This window comes from Dama dama, chromosome 17 (assembly GCF_033118175.1).
Source record: "Dama dama isolate Ldn47 chromosome 17, ASM3311817v1, whole genome shotgun sequence".
Lineage (NCBI taxonomy): Eukaryota > Metazoa > Chordata > Mammalia > Artiodactyla > Cervidae > Dama > Dama dama.
The window spans coordinates 64,580,413-64,595,621 of record NC_083697.1 but is presented as its reverse complement, the minus strand read 5'-3'; the positions used below and the strand labels follow the sequence as shown (position 1 = coordinate 64,595,621).

The 15,209-nt window shown below is 42.8% G+C and overlaps 1 protein-coding gene across 1 annotated transcript in view; it reads right to left on the bottom strand.

The window, feature by feature from the left end:
- Positions 1-15,209, bottom strand: part of LIMCH1 (LIM and calponin homology domains 1) — a 360,985-nt gene that overhangs the window by 32,314 nt on the left and 313,462 nt on the right. Inside the window, 2 exon segments of the mRNA XM_061164658.1 lie at positions 482-572; positions 14,934-15,152. Of these exon segments, the coding sequence (XP_061020641.1) occupies positions 482-572; positions 14,934-15,152 (310 nt within the window).

Below are 15,209 nucleotides of genomic sequence, written 5' to 3'. Positions count from 1 at the left end.
AGTTTTCATGCTTTATCAAAAGAAAAATGTGTTAAAATATTGAGATATGCTGCTTTAGGAAGAGCGAGTCTCTATTTGAACTCACTATTCATATGCGTAGCATTACCGTATTCTTTTAAATTATTCACCAGTTTTGCTGTTTTAAGATCTATTTTTATGATATATTTTAAACCTGGTATTTAAAATTGCTATTACTGTGTTAAACATAACATTCAGTTTTTAGCATTACTTATTTTGAGAAATATAATCTTTTTGTAATGATGGAGGTAAACTTTCAAAAACAAAATCAGGAAGCAAAGACGCAGGAAGCCTTGCTTTTTTACAAGATAAAACCACATGGTCAGAATTTCCCCGGGACGCCGCTAGGTGGCAGCACAACCACACCGGTTAGAGACTCGCCTCATTCACGACCGTTTTTATTTTCAATAAAGTTTAAGGGTTACGGTTTATCTTTAAAACCCAGTCTGTTACAAAAACAAACCTGATGAGGCAACTCCTGTATTCCCTTTTCCTGCTTCTTCACCGTCGTCTTCATCTTCTTGACTGTTCGCTGCCGTCTCTTCAGTGGTTGCCTGAAAGAAAGATGTTTTTCCCACCTTGAATAAATTATCCCTTTGAAGGTTCTAAAACGTGAAGGCTTCCTTTCTGCTTTTTCAAGCAGTAATTTTTAGGCCAACAAGGCAAGCTGCCTATATGAGTTCAGTCTCTTCTATTTCCAAGGCAGCTTCACGGTGAAAGGCTGGTTTTGCAGGAGACATTCGGCAGAGGACAGAAGTGCCGAGGCAGCGATCACGATAGATAGCCGGTGTGCGATCACCAAGGCACACACACCCGCTCCCTCCAGCCTCCTCTGACTGCCTCAAATGCACACCCCCGCTTTTTCCTTCCTTTCACCACCAAACTTTCAAAATGGCAGGTTCCACCCACCTGCTCCCAAACGCCTTTAAAGTTGGCTTAGGGTCATATCGCCAGTGAGAAAAAATATTTCAAAGTTGCAATGAACCTCTCAGTAGCACAGAGAGCTGTGGCACTTCGCACTGTGCGTTTTATTCCCGGAGTTCTCGCCCTTCCTGGGCTCTCAACAAGTTTCTCAAGTTCCCCAAGTTCCGATTCCCATTCTCTCTCCCCTTCCTTCCCGTCCTCCTCTTCTTTTACTGGTTATTCCTTTCCTTCTCACTAAAATACGGGCCATTCCTAAAACCTTCAACTATTTTCCTCCATCTGTGCAGGATCACCTTCAAACACACCCAGTTTCCCCATGAATTCATCACGACATTCTCTATCCATTTACGACTTTTTTCATCTCCAGTCCTGAGAGTCCATTAGAGCTGACCATCAGCATCATGGTAAATGATGCTCATCCTCAACACGCCTAAGCTCCTCCTCCAAATCCGATACTTTCTGTTTATGGCATCTGTTTTCCCCAACATACAAACTCAACTTTGAAGGGTTTCTTGACTCATACTTCAAGAGGGTCCATCTTTTGTCAAGTCTAACACAATAGTCTTCATGTGCATCTCTTTCTGCTTCTACAACCAGGTCCAAGTTTAGCCTTTCCTTCCTTGGTCTTCCACTAAGGGGACTCTCTGCTTTGCTGTCTAACCACTTGGCACATCTCCGTGATGCTCCTCTCCCTCGTCAGCACCTCAATTGTACCAGTTTTATGTTTGACGAAGTTAATAACATCAAGAGAATCTGAAACAACCTCAATGACCAACAGTTGGCAAATGGTTGAATGAATTACCATATATCTGTAAAAGCAAACACTATGTAGTTGTAAAAGTGCTGAACGATAGTTAATGATACATGAAAATACTATCCAACGTTGTTAAAAAAAAGTGACGTGTACATGGAGTATGATGCCTACATATATAAGATTTTATATATGCTATGTGTATGCACAAACATATTTGCTAATAAGTATATGAAAATTATATAAAAAGATAGTAAGGAAATACACTAAAATGTTAATAGCAATTATTTTTAATGTTCTTAAACTTTGGATGACTTTTTCTTCTTTTAAAATGTATTTTCTGTATTCCAAAGTGTTCCAGGATTACTATGTTATGTATTGCTTCTGTAATGAGAAAACAAAATCAGTGTAACTTTAAATTACCTTCAGTTGGAAGCCAGTTGACTCTAGAGTGAATTCCAAAATTCCCCCACTGATATTACAGTAAATGAAAAATAAATAAGTCTGAACTAAATGTGGGCTAGAATATCCCTCAATAACCAAAGAGAATAAGTTAAAGACTATGGTGCTTTTTAGTAACAATGTCTTATTATAAAGGGTTAAAGTTCAATTTTTAAAGTGTGTATGAATATTTTATAAATTTTAAGAGGTTTTTAAGATAAAGAATAAAACTGGTTTCAGAAAAGGCATTATTACTTTGTGAAATACTGCTGTGGGTTCTCAAAAACCTATGAATTCATTGGTCTCTCATAAGTATACATATTTTACTCATAAATCAAAGTTTCTCTTTCAAGTTACAAAAATGAAAGCCCTTTAAAGTTAATGCTTTGGTGGAAAGTGGTACTTAATTCTTTAAAAATAAAGAAAATTTATGCAAAGATGTAAGAATGGTTCAACATATGCAAGTTGATAAACGGGATACATCATGTTAATACAATGGAAGATAAAAATCATATGATCATCTCAACAGAAAAAGCATTTGACAAAATTCAACATCCTTTCATGATAGAAACTCTCAACAAATTAGGTATAGAAGAATGTTGTTTAGTTGCTCAGTTTATGTCTGACTCTTTTATGACCCATGGACTGTAGCCCGCCAGACTCCTCTGTCCACAGGATTTTTCAGGTAAGAATACTAGAGTGCATTGACATTTCCTTCTCCAGAGGATCTTACTGACCCAGGGATCAAATCTGCATCTCCTGCATTGTAGGAAGATTTTTTTTACCACTGAGCCACCAGGGGAAGCCCATAGAAGGATGTACCTCAACATAATAAAGGCCATAACTAACAAGCTCATAACTTACATCATACTTAATGGGAAAAAGCTGAAAGCTTTTCCTTTATGATCAGAGCAAGTCAAGGCTGCCCACTCTCACCACTTCTATTCAACACAGTACTGGAAGATCTAGCCAGAACAACTAGGCAAGAAAAAGAAATAAAAGGCATGCAAATTGGAAATAAAGAAGTAAAATTGTTCCTGTTTGCAGATGAAATGATCCTGTATACTGAAAACCCTAAAGACTTCCCCCCTCCCACAAAATGTTAAAACTAAAAATGAAGTCAGTAAAGCTGCAGGATACAAAATCAATACATAACTATACAAAAATTAAATTTTAAAAAATCCTATTTACAATAGCATCAAAAATAATAAAATACTTAGGAATAAATTTAACCAAAAGGTAGAAGGTATATGTGCTGAGAATGATAAAACGTTGATGAAAGAAATTGAAGAAGACACAAATAAATGGAAAAATTTCTTGTATTCATCAATTGGAAGAAATGATATTGTTAAAATATCCACATTACCCAAAGCAATCTACAGATTTAATCTATCAAAATTCTAACAGAATTTTGAATTTCTGTATTTTTCACAGAAATAGGAAAAAACAACTATAAAATTCATATGGAAATATGAAGGATCCAAAATAACTAAAGCAATCTTGAATAAGAAGAGGAAAGCTGGAAGCATCACGTGTCCTGATTTCAAACTATATCACCAAGCTACATCAATCAAAACAGCTTGGTACTGGCATAAAAGCAGACACATAGATCAATGGAATAGAATAGAGAACCCAGAAATCAACCCACACTTTTACAGTCAACTCATTTTTGACAAAGACACCAAGAAAACAAAATGGGTGAAGGACGATACTTCTCAATAAGTGGTATTGGAAACACTGGATATCGACATGCCAAAGAATGGAATTTTACACCACGCACCAAAATCAACGTCTAAATGGATTAAAGACTTAAAAGTAAGCCCTGCAGCCACAAGACTCCTAGAAGAAAACAGGGGGGAAAAATAAAAAAATTTAAAAAAAAAAGAAAACAGGGGGAAACCTCCCTGGCATTGGTGTTGGCAGCCATTTTTTAGATCTGACACCAAAAGCTCAGGCAATAAAAGCAAAAATAAAAAGTGGGACTACGTCAAACTAACAAGTTTCTGCACAGCAAAGGAAAGAACAAAACAAAAGGGCAATCCAGAGAATGGAAGAAAATATTTACGGATCTTACATCCAACAGGGGATTGATATCCAAAATATATAAGGGACTCTAACGACTCAACAGCAACCCCCTCCCCAAATAACCCAATTTAAAAAATGGGAAAAGGACCTAAAAGACAGTTTTCCAAAGAAGATATACAAACGGCCAACTGGAGTCAGGTATGTGACAAAAGGCTCAGCTTCACTAATCATTAAGTCCAAACCACAGTAAGACATCACCTCACACCTAGTAGGGATCATTACTATCAAACAAGTCAAAGATGAAAAGTGTTGTTGAGAACGTGGAGTAAACGGAGCCAGTGTACACTGATGGTGGGTGCAGTCATTGCGGAAAACACTGGGGGGTTCAAAATGAAAAACAGAACGAGCCTGTGATTCAGCAATTTTACTTCTGGGTAAAGGAAAGGCACCCAAAGGAAATGAAATCAGTATCTCGAAGATACATCTTATTCCCATGTTCACTGCAGCATTATTGACAATAACCAAGGTATGGAAACAATCTGAGTGTTGATGGATGAATAGATAAAGAAAACATGAGTGGGTATATATTATTCATATATTCAGATATATAAATATGAATATTATACACACATATAGTTTGTATATGTACACAAACATTAATATTATACACACATATATAGTGGGACATTATTGAGCCGTAAAAAAGAAGAAAATCCTGCCATTTGTGACAATATGGATGAATCTGGAGAACATCATGCTGAATGAAATAAGCCAGGCACAGAAAGACAAATATTGCATGATGTCAGTTATATGTGGAATCTAAAAAATTAGATGTATCTTACATCAATAAGACATACTCTGACTTAGAGATGCTCAAACGTGGCAAATATGCCCCTTGGAATCAATGAAATAAGATAATCCATGAAGACCTTTAGATACAACCTGTGATGCTATGATGCAAAGGACACAAAGTCCTCAAGCACTTCTTCACTAAGGGTTATTTTACGAGCACACCGTACCGCACTAATATTTTACTCATTCGTGACTAACGCAGAACTTCGACTTTCAAGAATGCTTACGTGGGGATTCCCTGGTGATCCAGTGGCTGAGACTCTGCACTACCAATGCAGGGGCCGCCCAGGTTCAACCCCCGGTCAGGGAACTAGATCCCACCCACATGCTGCAACTAAGAGTTCGCATGCTGCAGTGAAGATCGAAGATCCCGCATGCCACAACTAAGACCCCATGCAGGCCAACAAATAAATAAATATATAGAAAAGAATGCTCACATTGCTGGATGCAATTCTACGTGGCTTCACACTCAAACACTGAACTCTCAGATGACCCGATTTATCTTCCCTTAAAATGGTGCTTTAAAGATTCCACACTCTTGTCACTGTAGCCACAGTCAACATTTACTGGATTTTCCATGTGTCAGCACTTGACATGGATTACCTTCTGTGGTCCTCAGAGCAAGCGTATAGAGGTATCTAAAAGTATGCTTCCCTTTATACAGATGAGGAAGCTAAGGCCCAGCAGGCAAGGTGACTTACCTGGGGCCACTCAGCTAGCAGGCAGGGGAGGTGGGGGCCCTGCCCTGTGCTGGCCACCTCGATTCTCTGTCATCTGGGCCTGGAGTCACACCCACGTCCAAGTTGTCCCCAGGTATTTAGTGGGTTCCATCCCTAGGTCGGGAAGATCCCGTGGAGGAGGGCATGGCAACCCACTCCAGTATTCTTGCCTGGAGCATCCCCTGGACAGAGGAGCCTGGAGGGCATCAGTCCATGGGATCACACAGAGTCACACATAACTGAAGCGACTTAGCACGCACGCACATTAAAAGGTGTTGACCCATAAGAAGCAATCCAGAACCGGAGAGTCTCGAGTTTATTGCTAAAATGATTCAAACTGCCTTTTCCACATCTTTTCCTTCTCATCCATTCTGCCTCGTTCTTTTCATTCTACCTCTCACCCATTTATTATGCAAAAGATGAGAACTCTCTGGAACCTCTCAAAAAAGGGGGGCAGTTTAGCCAACTCTCCACTTCCCAGGGTGGCTTGGGACTGAACCACTCCCAGCCATCACCTTGTCTCAGGGCTTTTCATTCAGTCCAGGTTCTGAGTGGGGGAGGTCCCAGCACAGCATCTGGCGCAGAGCAGACATGCAATCCATGTCAGGGAAGCAAATGTGAGATGCATTATTTATGGGATTTATACTCTCAAGCTTGGTTTAAATGCACATTAGTCATAAAAATCAGGCTATTACTAACAAAATATTCAGGATAAATTAAGAGAAAAAGCAAATTACAGCACATTTTGAATTATGAGCCCCATAAAATATTTTATATACACTGAGAAAAAGAGAAGGACATATTTTTAAAGAATCTTAATTTCTGAGTGGCTGGAGTAATAGGTAGTTTATATTTTCTTTATAGTTTTCCAAATTCTGCAATATATATATTATACATATATATACATGTAGACAGACTATAGGTACTCAAGATGGGTTAGTCTTTCGGTTGTGTCTGATTCTTTGTGAACACATGGACTGTAGCTTGCCAGACTCCTCTGTCCATGGAATTCTCCAGGCAAGAATACTGGAGTGGATTGCCATTTCCTTCTCCAGGAGATCTTCCTTACCCTGGGATCAAATCCGGGTCTCTTGCATTACAGGCAGATTCTTTACGGCCTGAGCCACGAGGGAAGCCCTCTGTACTCAAGGGAGATCCCCAAAGCCAGTTTAACTCCTGCCGGGATACTCCATCCTGAAGGCTTGTTAATGTTGTGCTCACATCATTACTTCAAAGGAAATGAGTCCAAAATGGACAGTTTTAACCAGTGCTGATAGACTCAGACTTGCCTGAAACACACCTGCCTGGCTGGAAACTCTGTTTTATGACCCACACTTTCCTTTGGTTCCAGCTGAACAGAGGAGAAGCCTTCCCTTCTCAAATCGGTAAAACTGTCTCAAGGATGCTACTGCTAAGTACTTCAGTTGTGTCCGACTCTGTGCGACCCTGTCCCTGGGATTCTCCAGGCAAGAACACTGGAGTGGGTTGCCATTTCCTTCACCAATGCATGAAAGTGAAAAGTGAAAGTGGAGTCACTCAGTCGTGTCCGACTCTTTGCGACCCCATGGACTGCAGCCTACCAGGCTCCTCTGTCCATGGGATTTTCCAGGCAAGAGGACTGGAGTGGGGTGCCATTGCCTTCTCCCGTCTAAAGGATGAAAACAAGTAAATAAAACCAGATTCCCTGGACACGAATGAATGAAAGCACGGAAAGTTCCAGGAGCCTACGCCAGCAGCTGGCTTCCCCTTGACTGACACAGCCTCCAAGCTGGCTCTTGTGTCAGACGGAGCCCTGCGGCCACGGGTGGGAGGTGGCGGCTTCCTGGCTTGAGAGGGACAAGGTCTGGCCACAGATTTACCTGCTTGTTTTAACAAGAAGCTTACTGGAGGGCCAGCCCAGAGAGCGGCTCTGCAGAAAGAACTGGAAATACAAGGCAGTGCGGGAAGGATGGTCCTGAGACCCAGGGCTTGAGTGGTCCTCTTTCTAGGACAGTAGAGGTACTGGAGCTTGGAACAGCCATGCATCCTCTATGTGTCAGAAGACGTGATGTCCAAGATGGTCCCTCCCTGAGCTCCTATTCAGCTACTCTGATGGATTTCCCGGCTCCAGTCTTGAATAATTTATCTGGACACAAGCCTGGAAAATCAGTTTATTTATGTCTTGGCACCAGGACCCAGGTGCCACATATGCCATGCATGTGTTTTCCCCTTTCGCTTTTATGTTACCAAAGATCTATTTTTACTGGACGAAAGAAGATCTACATGGACAATCAGCCTTTCCATTCGTTAAACTTTTTCTCTTTGCTTTAAATGTTCCAGACGAAAAATTATCCAGGTCAGATGGGCTAGGTTTGATTTTTTTTTTTTTAATTGTCCCTAATGTATACTTTCTAGAAGCCTGGAAACACTTCTATACCCTAATAACCTAATGACTTTAAAAGAGCTTTAATTCTAATGCTCTTGCAACTACCTCTAGATGGAGAAAAACAGCTTCTGGAGAAATATTTGTGACATTTGACATCTAAAAGGAATCTGCAGTTGGTCACAGTTTAAGGCAAACAGCACCTACTCAAATGCCTTCACCCTGCTCTCACTGCAAAATGAAATGTTTCAAGAAAGATCTGATTGTCTGTTTTCCTGGATCAGAAAACAGTAGTGAAGTACTGAATTTTCCAGAAGGCCAAGAGCTTTGTCACGGTGGAAATAACAGATCTATCTTGTTTCCTAGTTTGAGAAACCCAGATGACGTCGTTTGGATACCTGAGAGCTGAGGCTGGCAGTTGGTCCGTGAGGCAGAACTGCCACAGGTCTGGTGGGAGGGTGCCCGCCTGCGGGGGTGGGGGGTGGGATGAGCTGTCAAGAGGGCGCTGACGTGGTGGGAGTCCTGGGAGTCTTGGGGGCAGAGGAAGCCAGACTTGGGAAAGAGTGAATAACAGGAGAAGCAAAAAAGAGCTGCAGGAAGAAGCCAGTGAACACCTGCCAGGGCAATAGTCTTTTGGAAAAAGCGGTTCAGCTCTGCAAGTCTCCTAGAGACTGGCAGCTGAAGCTACTGGCGGGCTGAGTTGGAAACCGACAAGGAACTCGCCTCATGTGTTTGAGATTCACATCTGCTTAGGATGGTGATTTTGATGACTTGACTTTAACCTGAAAAACTTTGTACCCATCACCCTTCCAGGCTTATGAAGAATATATGGTAACTTTCTTTCTCCCGTTTGTTGAATGATGATGTTTCAACTAACTTAAGGGCACCTCTGTGAGCCGCTGTGGCATCATACTAAGTGCCCTATCCACATGAACTCTCATGATAACCATCAGGGGCCTATACTATTACCATCCTTATTTTAAATATAAACTGAGGTTCAGGTGTGGTTTGAGCTTTGACTCAGTGCATGGGGTACTTAAGGTCTTTTAAGAAAGGGTCATTTTTGGCACCATCAAGACAGGAAGAGATTCAATGGTAAGTAAGAATTCAATAATTCACAATGGGTCAAGAAAGTACTGAACTATCTTTAAGGGAGACATAGAACATCGTTTGAGACATTTCTCTGTAAGACCTTAGATTAGAAGATCTTCCAAATTCTTTTCCAGTCCTGGATTCTAAGAGTCCAGTATTCATGCTGCGATATGATTTTCTTAGAGAAGCCAGTGTTTTTAAACTCAAAAAATAAAGTGAGAGTCAGATTTCCACTGGGAAATATCTCGGGGTAACCGGGAGGGGCCACGGGAACCCCAGCCTCTCTGGCTGCATGTTCAGCACCTAGGTACTTCCATCAGCTCTTCGCCCTGTGATCCCTCTGCGGTCCTCTTGTGGAGGCCCATGCTGTCCATGCCTGTGCTTCTGCTAGTCCCAATATGGAAGACACTCTGTCTCCCCCCCAACTCCAACGCAAATCCCACCAATTTCAAAATCAATGTCTCATGTGAAACCTCCCCACCTAGACCAACCCTGACCGATACTGATCTTACCTTTTCTCTGCCACCTTATATCCCTCCAGTCTTCTCTCCCTATTGTTGCCGCTGTATCCCTATCATCTAGCACTTCATTAAATACTATCTTCTATACTTTCCCAGTTGCTTTACGTTCATTGCTTGCATGGCGAGTTTATGAGTCTTTTTTTTCTATTTCAAAAGTTGGGCGCAGGGATTGGCCTCATGGCTCAGTGGTAAAGAATCTGCCTGCCAACGCGGGAGACACAGGTTCAGTCTCGGAGCTGGGAAGATCCCACATGCGGCAGAGCAATGAAGCCTGTGGACCACAGCTACTGAGCCTACGCTCTAGAGCCTGGAGCCACGACGACTGAGCCCACGTGCCATGATCACCGCAGCCCACACGGCTTGGAGTCTGTGCTCCGCACTGAGAGGAGCCGCCATCACGAGAGGCCTGCGTGCCGCAGCAAGAGGGGAGCCCCAGCTCTCCGCAACGAGAGAAAGCCTGAGCAGCAACGCAGACCCAGGAGATCCAAAGATAAACAAATACATACAAGCATTTCTTTAAACGCTGGGCACAAAGCAGGTCATTCATTCATTCATGCTGACCAGGTAACAGGCAGCCCCTGGCATGACAACGGCTATCGCAGCTTGTTCACCTTAAAGGTGATTCAACTGAACGTGACCTGGAGTTTGTTCGTATCAACTGATAGAACCAGAGTGTTTAAACATTAATAACAAGCCAAACTTAATCTAGGATCTATTTCTAAACTAAGAGTCCATGGTCCTGAGAGTTTCAAACAAGAAAGATGAGGTAGAAGGAAACGGAAGGGATGACATAATACACAAAGGTGGTCATGCTGACCCAAGAAGCAGTCTTGTGCCCGCTTGCCCACTGGAGCCCAGCGGCCGCCCTTCTCCACTGCCTGGCCTCCTGGTCCTAATTAATGCTCCTGCCTCCTACTGCTATGCCCTTTGAATGGTTCCAGCTCGCCCTGAAGGAACTGTGACATTTTAGTGGTGGGGGAGGCTACTCCTCTGTAAAGAGTGTATCTGTGGGGAATGCAGTTTTGGGAAGAAAGACACTATTTAAAAGGAAGAACACTATTCCTTTGACAACCCCACGGAGCAGGGCAAATGAATTAGAAACAGCAAGTCAAGTCCAAGCTGGTAAAAAGCCCCGGGAGGCTGTGAAGTGCAGCCCCCTGTTTTAAGCTGGTCACCATATTTTTCATCATGACCAATGAATTCTACCGTCTCAGTGGGAATATCCTGGCTGAAATGCAGTCAAGAAATGCTTTTCTTGGAATATGGAGAAGGAAGGAAAATGAGGAGTAGGTTTACTGGAGAAGAGATTCTTTCAAAATACCTCTTAGGATAACATATGCTGAATGGAAAACTTTATGTGTCATAAATTATAAGCGCGTATGAAGTGTGTTTTAGCCAAGATTTCATGTAGGGCAGCTAACAACTTGGCCTGTAGCCTAATAGGTATATACACGGAGTTATCTACCCAGAAAATAATGTAATACCCCTGTCAGAGCTAATTCAAGAGATAAAGTACTAGGCGGTCGTTTAGCCCTAAGTTGTGTCCGACTGTTGTGACCCCCTGGACTGTAGCCCCCAGGCTCCTCTGTCCGTGGGATTTTCCAGGCAGGAATACTGGAGTGGGCTGTCATTTCCTTCTCCAGGGGAATCAGTCAACTCAGGTCTGCAGACAGACTCTTTACGGACTGAGCCACCAGGAAACGAGGTAAATAAATGCTATAACCTCTTCAGAACCACTATGGTTTAATGAACTAGAGCTCACTCCTAACAAGGCAGATTTTTCCTGAGTAAGAGGCTCTCAGGCTCTTCCACGAGTTGAGACCTTCATCCTGAGGCTTCCCAGGGTCAGGATGGTTTCCAGAAAAAAGTCCACAAGGCCACATTTTGTTGGGTACTTTGCTGGTTATACTGTATAAACTCCTGAAATAACAGGATTTCTTTCAGATCATCTAATTTTGTCTCTCTTGAAACAAGATACTTTTGGAACAATGTAACCAATTGTGACGTTCAATCCATCTTCTCTTTGCCATTAGCAAGTGAAGCAGGATAATGACTATTAAAGTGGCAGGATAACTACTATTAAATGCCTGGCAGTAAGAGGGAATAGGCTATTTTCTTTTTATGTTGCTCACTGTAAAAATAAGAAAATAAGTAATTACTAAGAATGAGTAATTTTTTGAGGGAGGTTTAGTAAAACCCCAAAACCAACAAACAAAACCCCCTTCTCTTCTGTTTATGATTCCATACAGGATGGGTAAAGCTTTCTTCCCCAAAGGGTTAGAAGCTTTGAACAAGAGAGATTAGTTGGTGTAGGAAGTTTAGGCCTTATACTATCTGGTTTATTCAATTTTTCCTTTACCTTCTGTTGGGAAAAAAAAATCTATCCAGTCAAGGGCAGGGTGACCTGTTAAACTGACAACAAAATGGTCAGAGGGCAGAAGTATAAAGGTAGAAAATGTACACATGCCTGACTGTAGAGCCTTGGGATTTGTTCATATAATTAATCTACTGCGCCTGACTAAGCCCTGGGTGCCTCTGTTATGGGATCAGCGTGGCTCCTACACTGCTGCTTCTCCAAAAAACAGGGTCAGAGAGCTGCTCAATAGCATGTGCAAAGGGCCTGTGGCCTGACAGACACAGGAACCAGAATGAGTCATGGAAGGGCATTGATGAAGGGAACTTAGGAAACAGGCTTCCCAAGTGGCTCAGGGGTAAAGAATCTACCTGCCTATGTAGGAGACGTGGGTTTAATCTCTGGTCCAGGAGGCTCTCTCAGAGAAGGAGAGAGAAGCCCACTCCAGTATTCTTGCCTGAGAAATCTCACAGACAGAGGAGCCTGGCAGGGTACAGTCCATGGGGTCATGAAAGAGTCGGACACAACTGAGTGACTAAGCACTTTTAGGAAACACTCACCATTAAAAGTGAAGCAAAAGAGAAACAAGAGCAGAATTACTAACTGCCCCAGAAAAGCAATCCCACCACTGTAATGTCCAATTAATCTGGGGGGAGCTTCTCATTGAAATTTAAGAGCGTAAGTTCATGTTATGCTCAGCCAGCAAAGTTCCCACACTCCTAGCAAAACTCAACATTCCCTCTTACGATAACTGGTGAGAACTCTTCAGAGCTGGTCACATTTATGCAAATGAAAAGTGGAAATAAATTCCAGGTGGAGGGATTCGGCCTCCGCCCAGATCACAAAAGCCTTGCTCCTAGAGACCAGCAAACATGTTGCCATGGTGAGGAAGTTATTTTGGTCTATTCCAATTTGAATCTCTTTCTAGGGCTTGAGCACTGCAGGGAAGAATTACATCCTCTCAACTCCTCTGAGAAAACATATTTTATTCTTCAAAAGACAAATCCTGGAGATAAGAAAAATAATATCTAGTCCTCCGGGTGGGTTTAGCTAGCTGGGTCATTTAATTTAGCCCTGAAACTGGAAGACAAGTTTCCCTCTCTACCAAACCTTTCCAGGTGCTGGGGGAAGAAATCTTGACAGCTGCCCACCCACCAACCCCCTCACCTTGATAATTCCAACCCAAACACGATAAATTAAAATCTCAGAAACCAGCCTCTGGTGAGGACAAATTGAGGTTGAACAGAGTCCAGATTCTATCCCAAAAGCCAGGCTGCATCCATGTAGTGACAGTTTCCGTCTGATCAGCAAAACCAGCATGAACCCTGGAGAGACAGCTCAGCAGAAAAGCGTGATCTTCTTGATGTTTTATACTCCAAAGAGGCAAATCTAATGTTATTTTGAGTTCTCTCGTCTGCTCTTCTTGAATTACCCTACATTTCTCAGCTTGACCGTTCGTTAGTAATTACAATTACTCTGGATTTCAGGGGCTAAACCAAGAAAAAATTAATGTGGTTTTTAATGAGTTTCTAAAAAAGCTAGTAAAAAAGACTCTTTTATGCATATTGTCAAGGATGGAAAGCCACATTCTGATGGCCCCAGTAATTTTCATATTACTTTAGCAAGTCTGATGAGGTTGAATAAACAGAAAGGAAGGTATTTCAGATATTTCCTTTTCTTGTTTTATGGCCGCACTGTGTGGCAAGCATGTGGGATCCTCGTTACCTGACCAGGGATGGACACTGTGCCCTCTGCATTACAAGCATGGAGTCTTAACCATGGACTGCCAGGACAGTCCTTAGAGATTTGCTTCTTTTTTTAAGACTCTAGACACCAATCACGGAGGGACAAGACAGTTTTCCACTCACAATATATCACCTTCTGCTACCCTCCTCTGCTACAGCATAACTGTTAGTTAACATTAGTTGCTCAGTCGTGTCCGACTCTTTGTGACCCCGTAGACTGTAGTCCGCCAGGCTCCTCTGTCCATGGAATTCTCCAGGCAAGAATACTGGAGTGGGTTGCCATTCCCTTCTCCAGGGGATCTTCCCCACACAGGGACTGAACCCACATCTCCTGCATTAGCAGGTGGATTCTTCACTGTCTGAGCCACCATGGAAGCCCAGGGGCTGATCTGTGTCCATCCTCAAGTATATACGTGGACGTCTTCACCTCTGGCATCTCAGAATGTGACCGTGTTGGACACAGGACTTTTGCAGATGTCGTTAAATTAAGATGAGATCATACTGAAGTGGCATGGCATGCGCCTGCTCAGTCTTGTCTGACTCTTTGCAACCCACCAGGTTAGGGTAGGGTTGACTCTTTGCAACCCACCAGGCTCCTCTGTCCTTGGGATTTCCCAGGCAAGAATACTGGAGTGGGTTGCTATTTCCTTCCCCAGGGAATCTTCCCCACACAGGGATTGAACCTGCATCTCCTGCATTAGCAGGCAGATTCTTTACCACTTGAATCATACGGGAGGGGAGCCCTAAACCAGTATGACCTGTGCCCTTATAAAAACGGGGAGATCTGGACATAGACAACATACAGGGAGAGTGCCATGTGAACACGAAGGCAGAGATCGGGGTGGTACGCCTACAGGGCCAAGAATGCCAGGGACTGCCAGCAGGCCACCCCAGACGCCAAAAGGAACCAGCCTTGACCACACCTTGACTTTGGACTTCCAGCCAGCAGGACTATGGTACAACTAGTAGGACTGTCTGTTGTGTAGGCCACTTAGTTTGTGATACTTCGTTATGGCAGCCCTAGCAAATGAATATACTCACCTAGAAAGAAATGATCGTTGTCAGGACCTACTTATTTTTTAACAAATAAATTATTTCAAAAAGAGGGGAAAAAAAAGTTTGCTTCTTACTGTCAGCCCTTGGGGAAGAGAACTTGGCTTCTTTATGTTGATCTCAATGCTGCTGCTGTCTTGTTTCAGCTCCACAGGGGACCCATGCACTCTGGCCACACCTTCAAACATCTGGGATTTGGTCAACGAGGGGGCAAGTGCCGCCGTGGGACACTCTCTTTCCTTCTCCTCCTCATCACCATGAGTCGTCTCTCCATTCATGGTGACTTTCCCATCTACCTGTAAAAACCAGGATGAACAAGAACATGCTATTCCCCAGTGAACAACTATAACAAA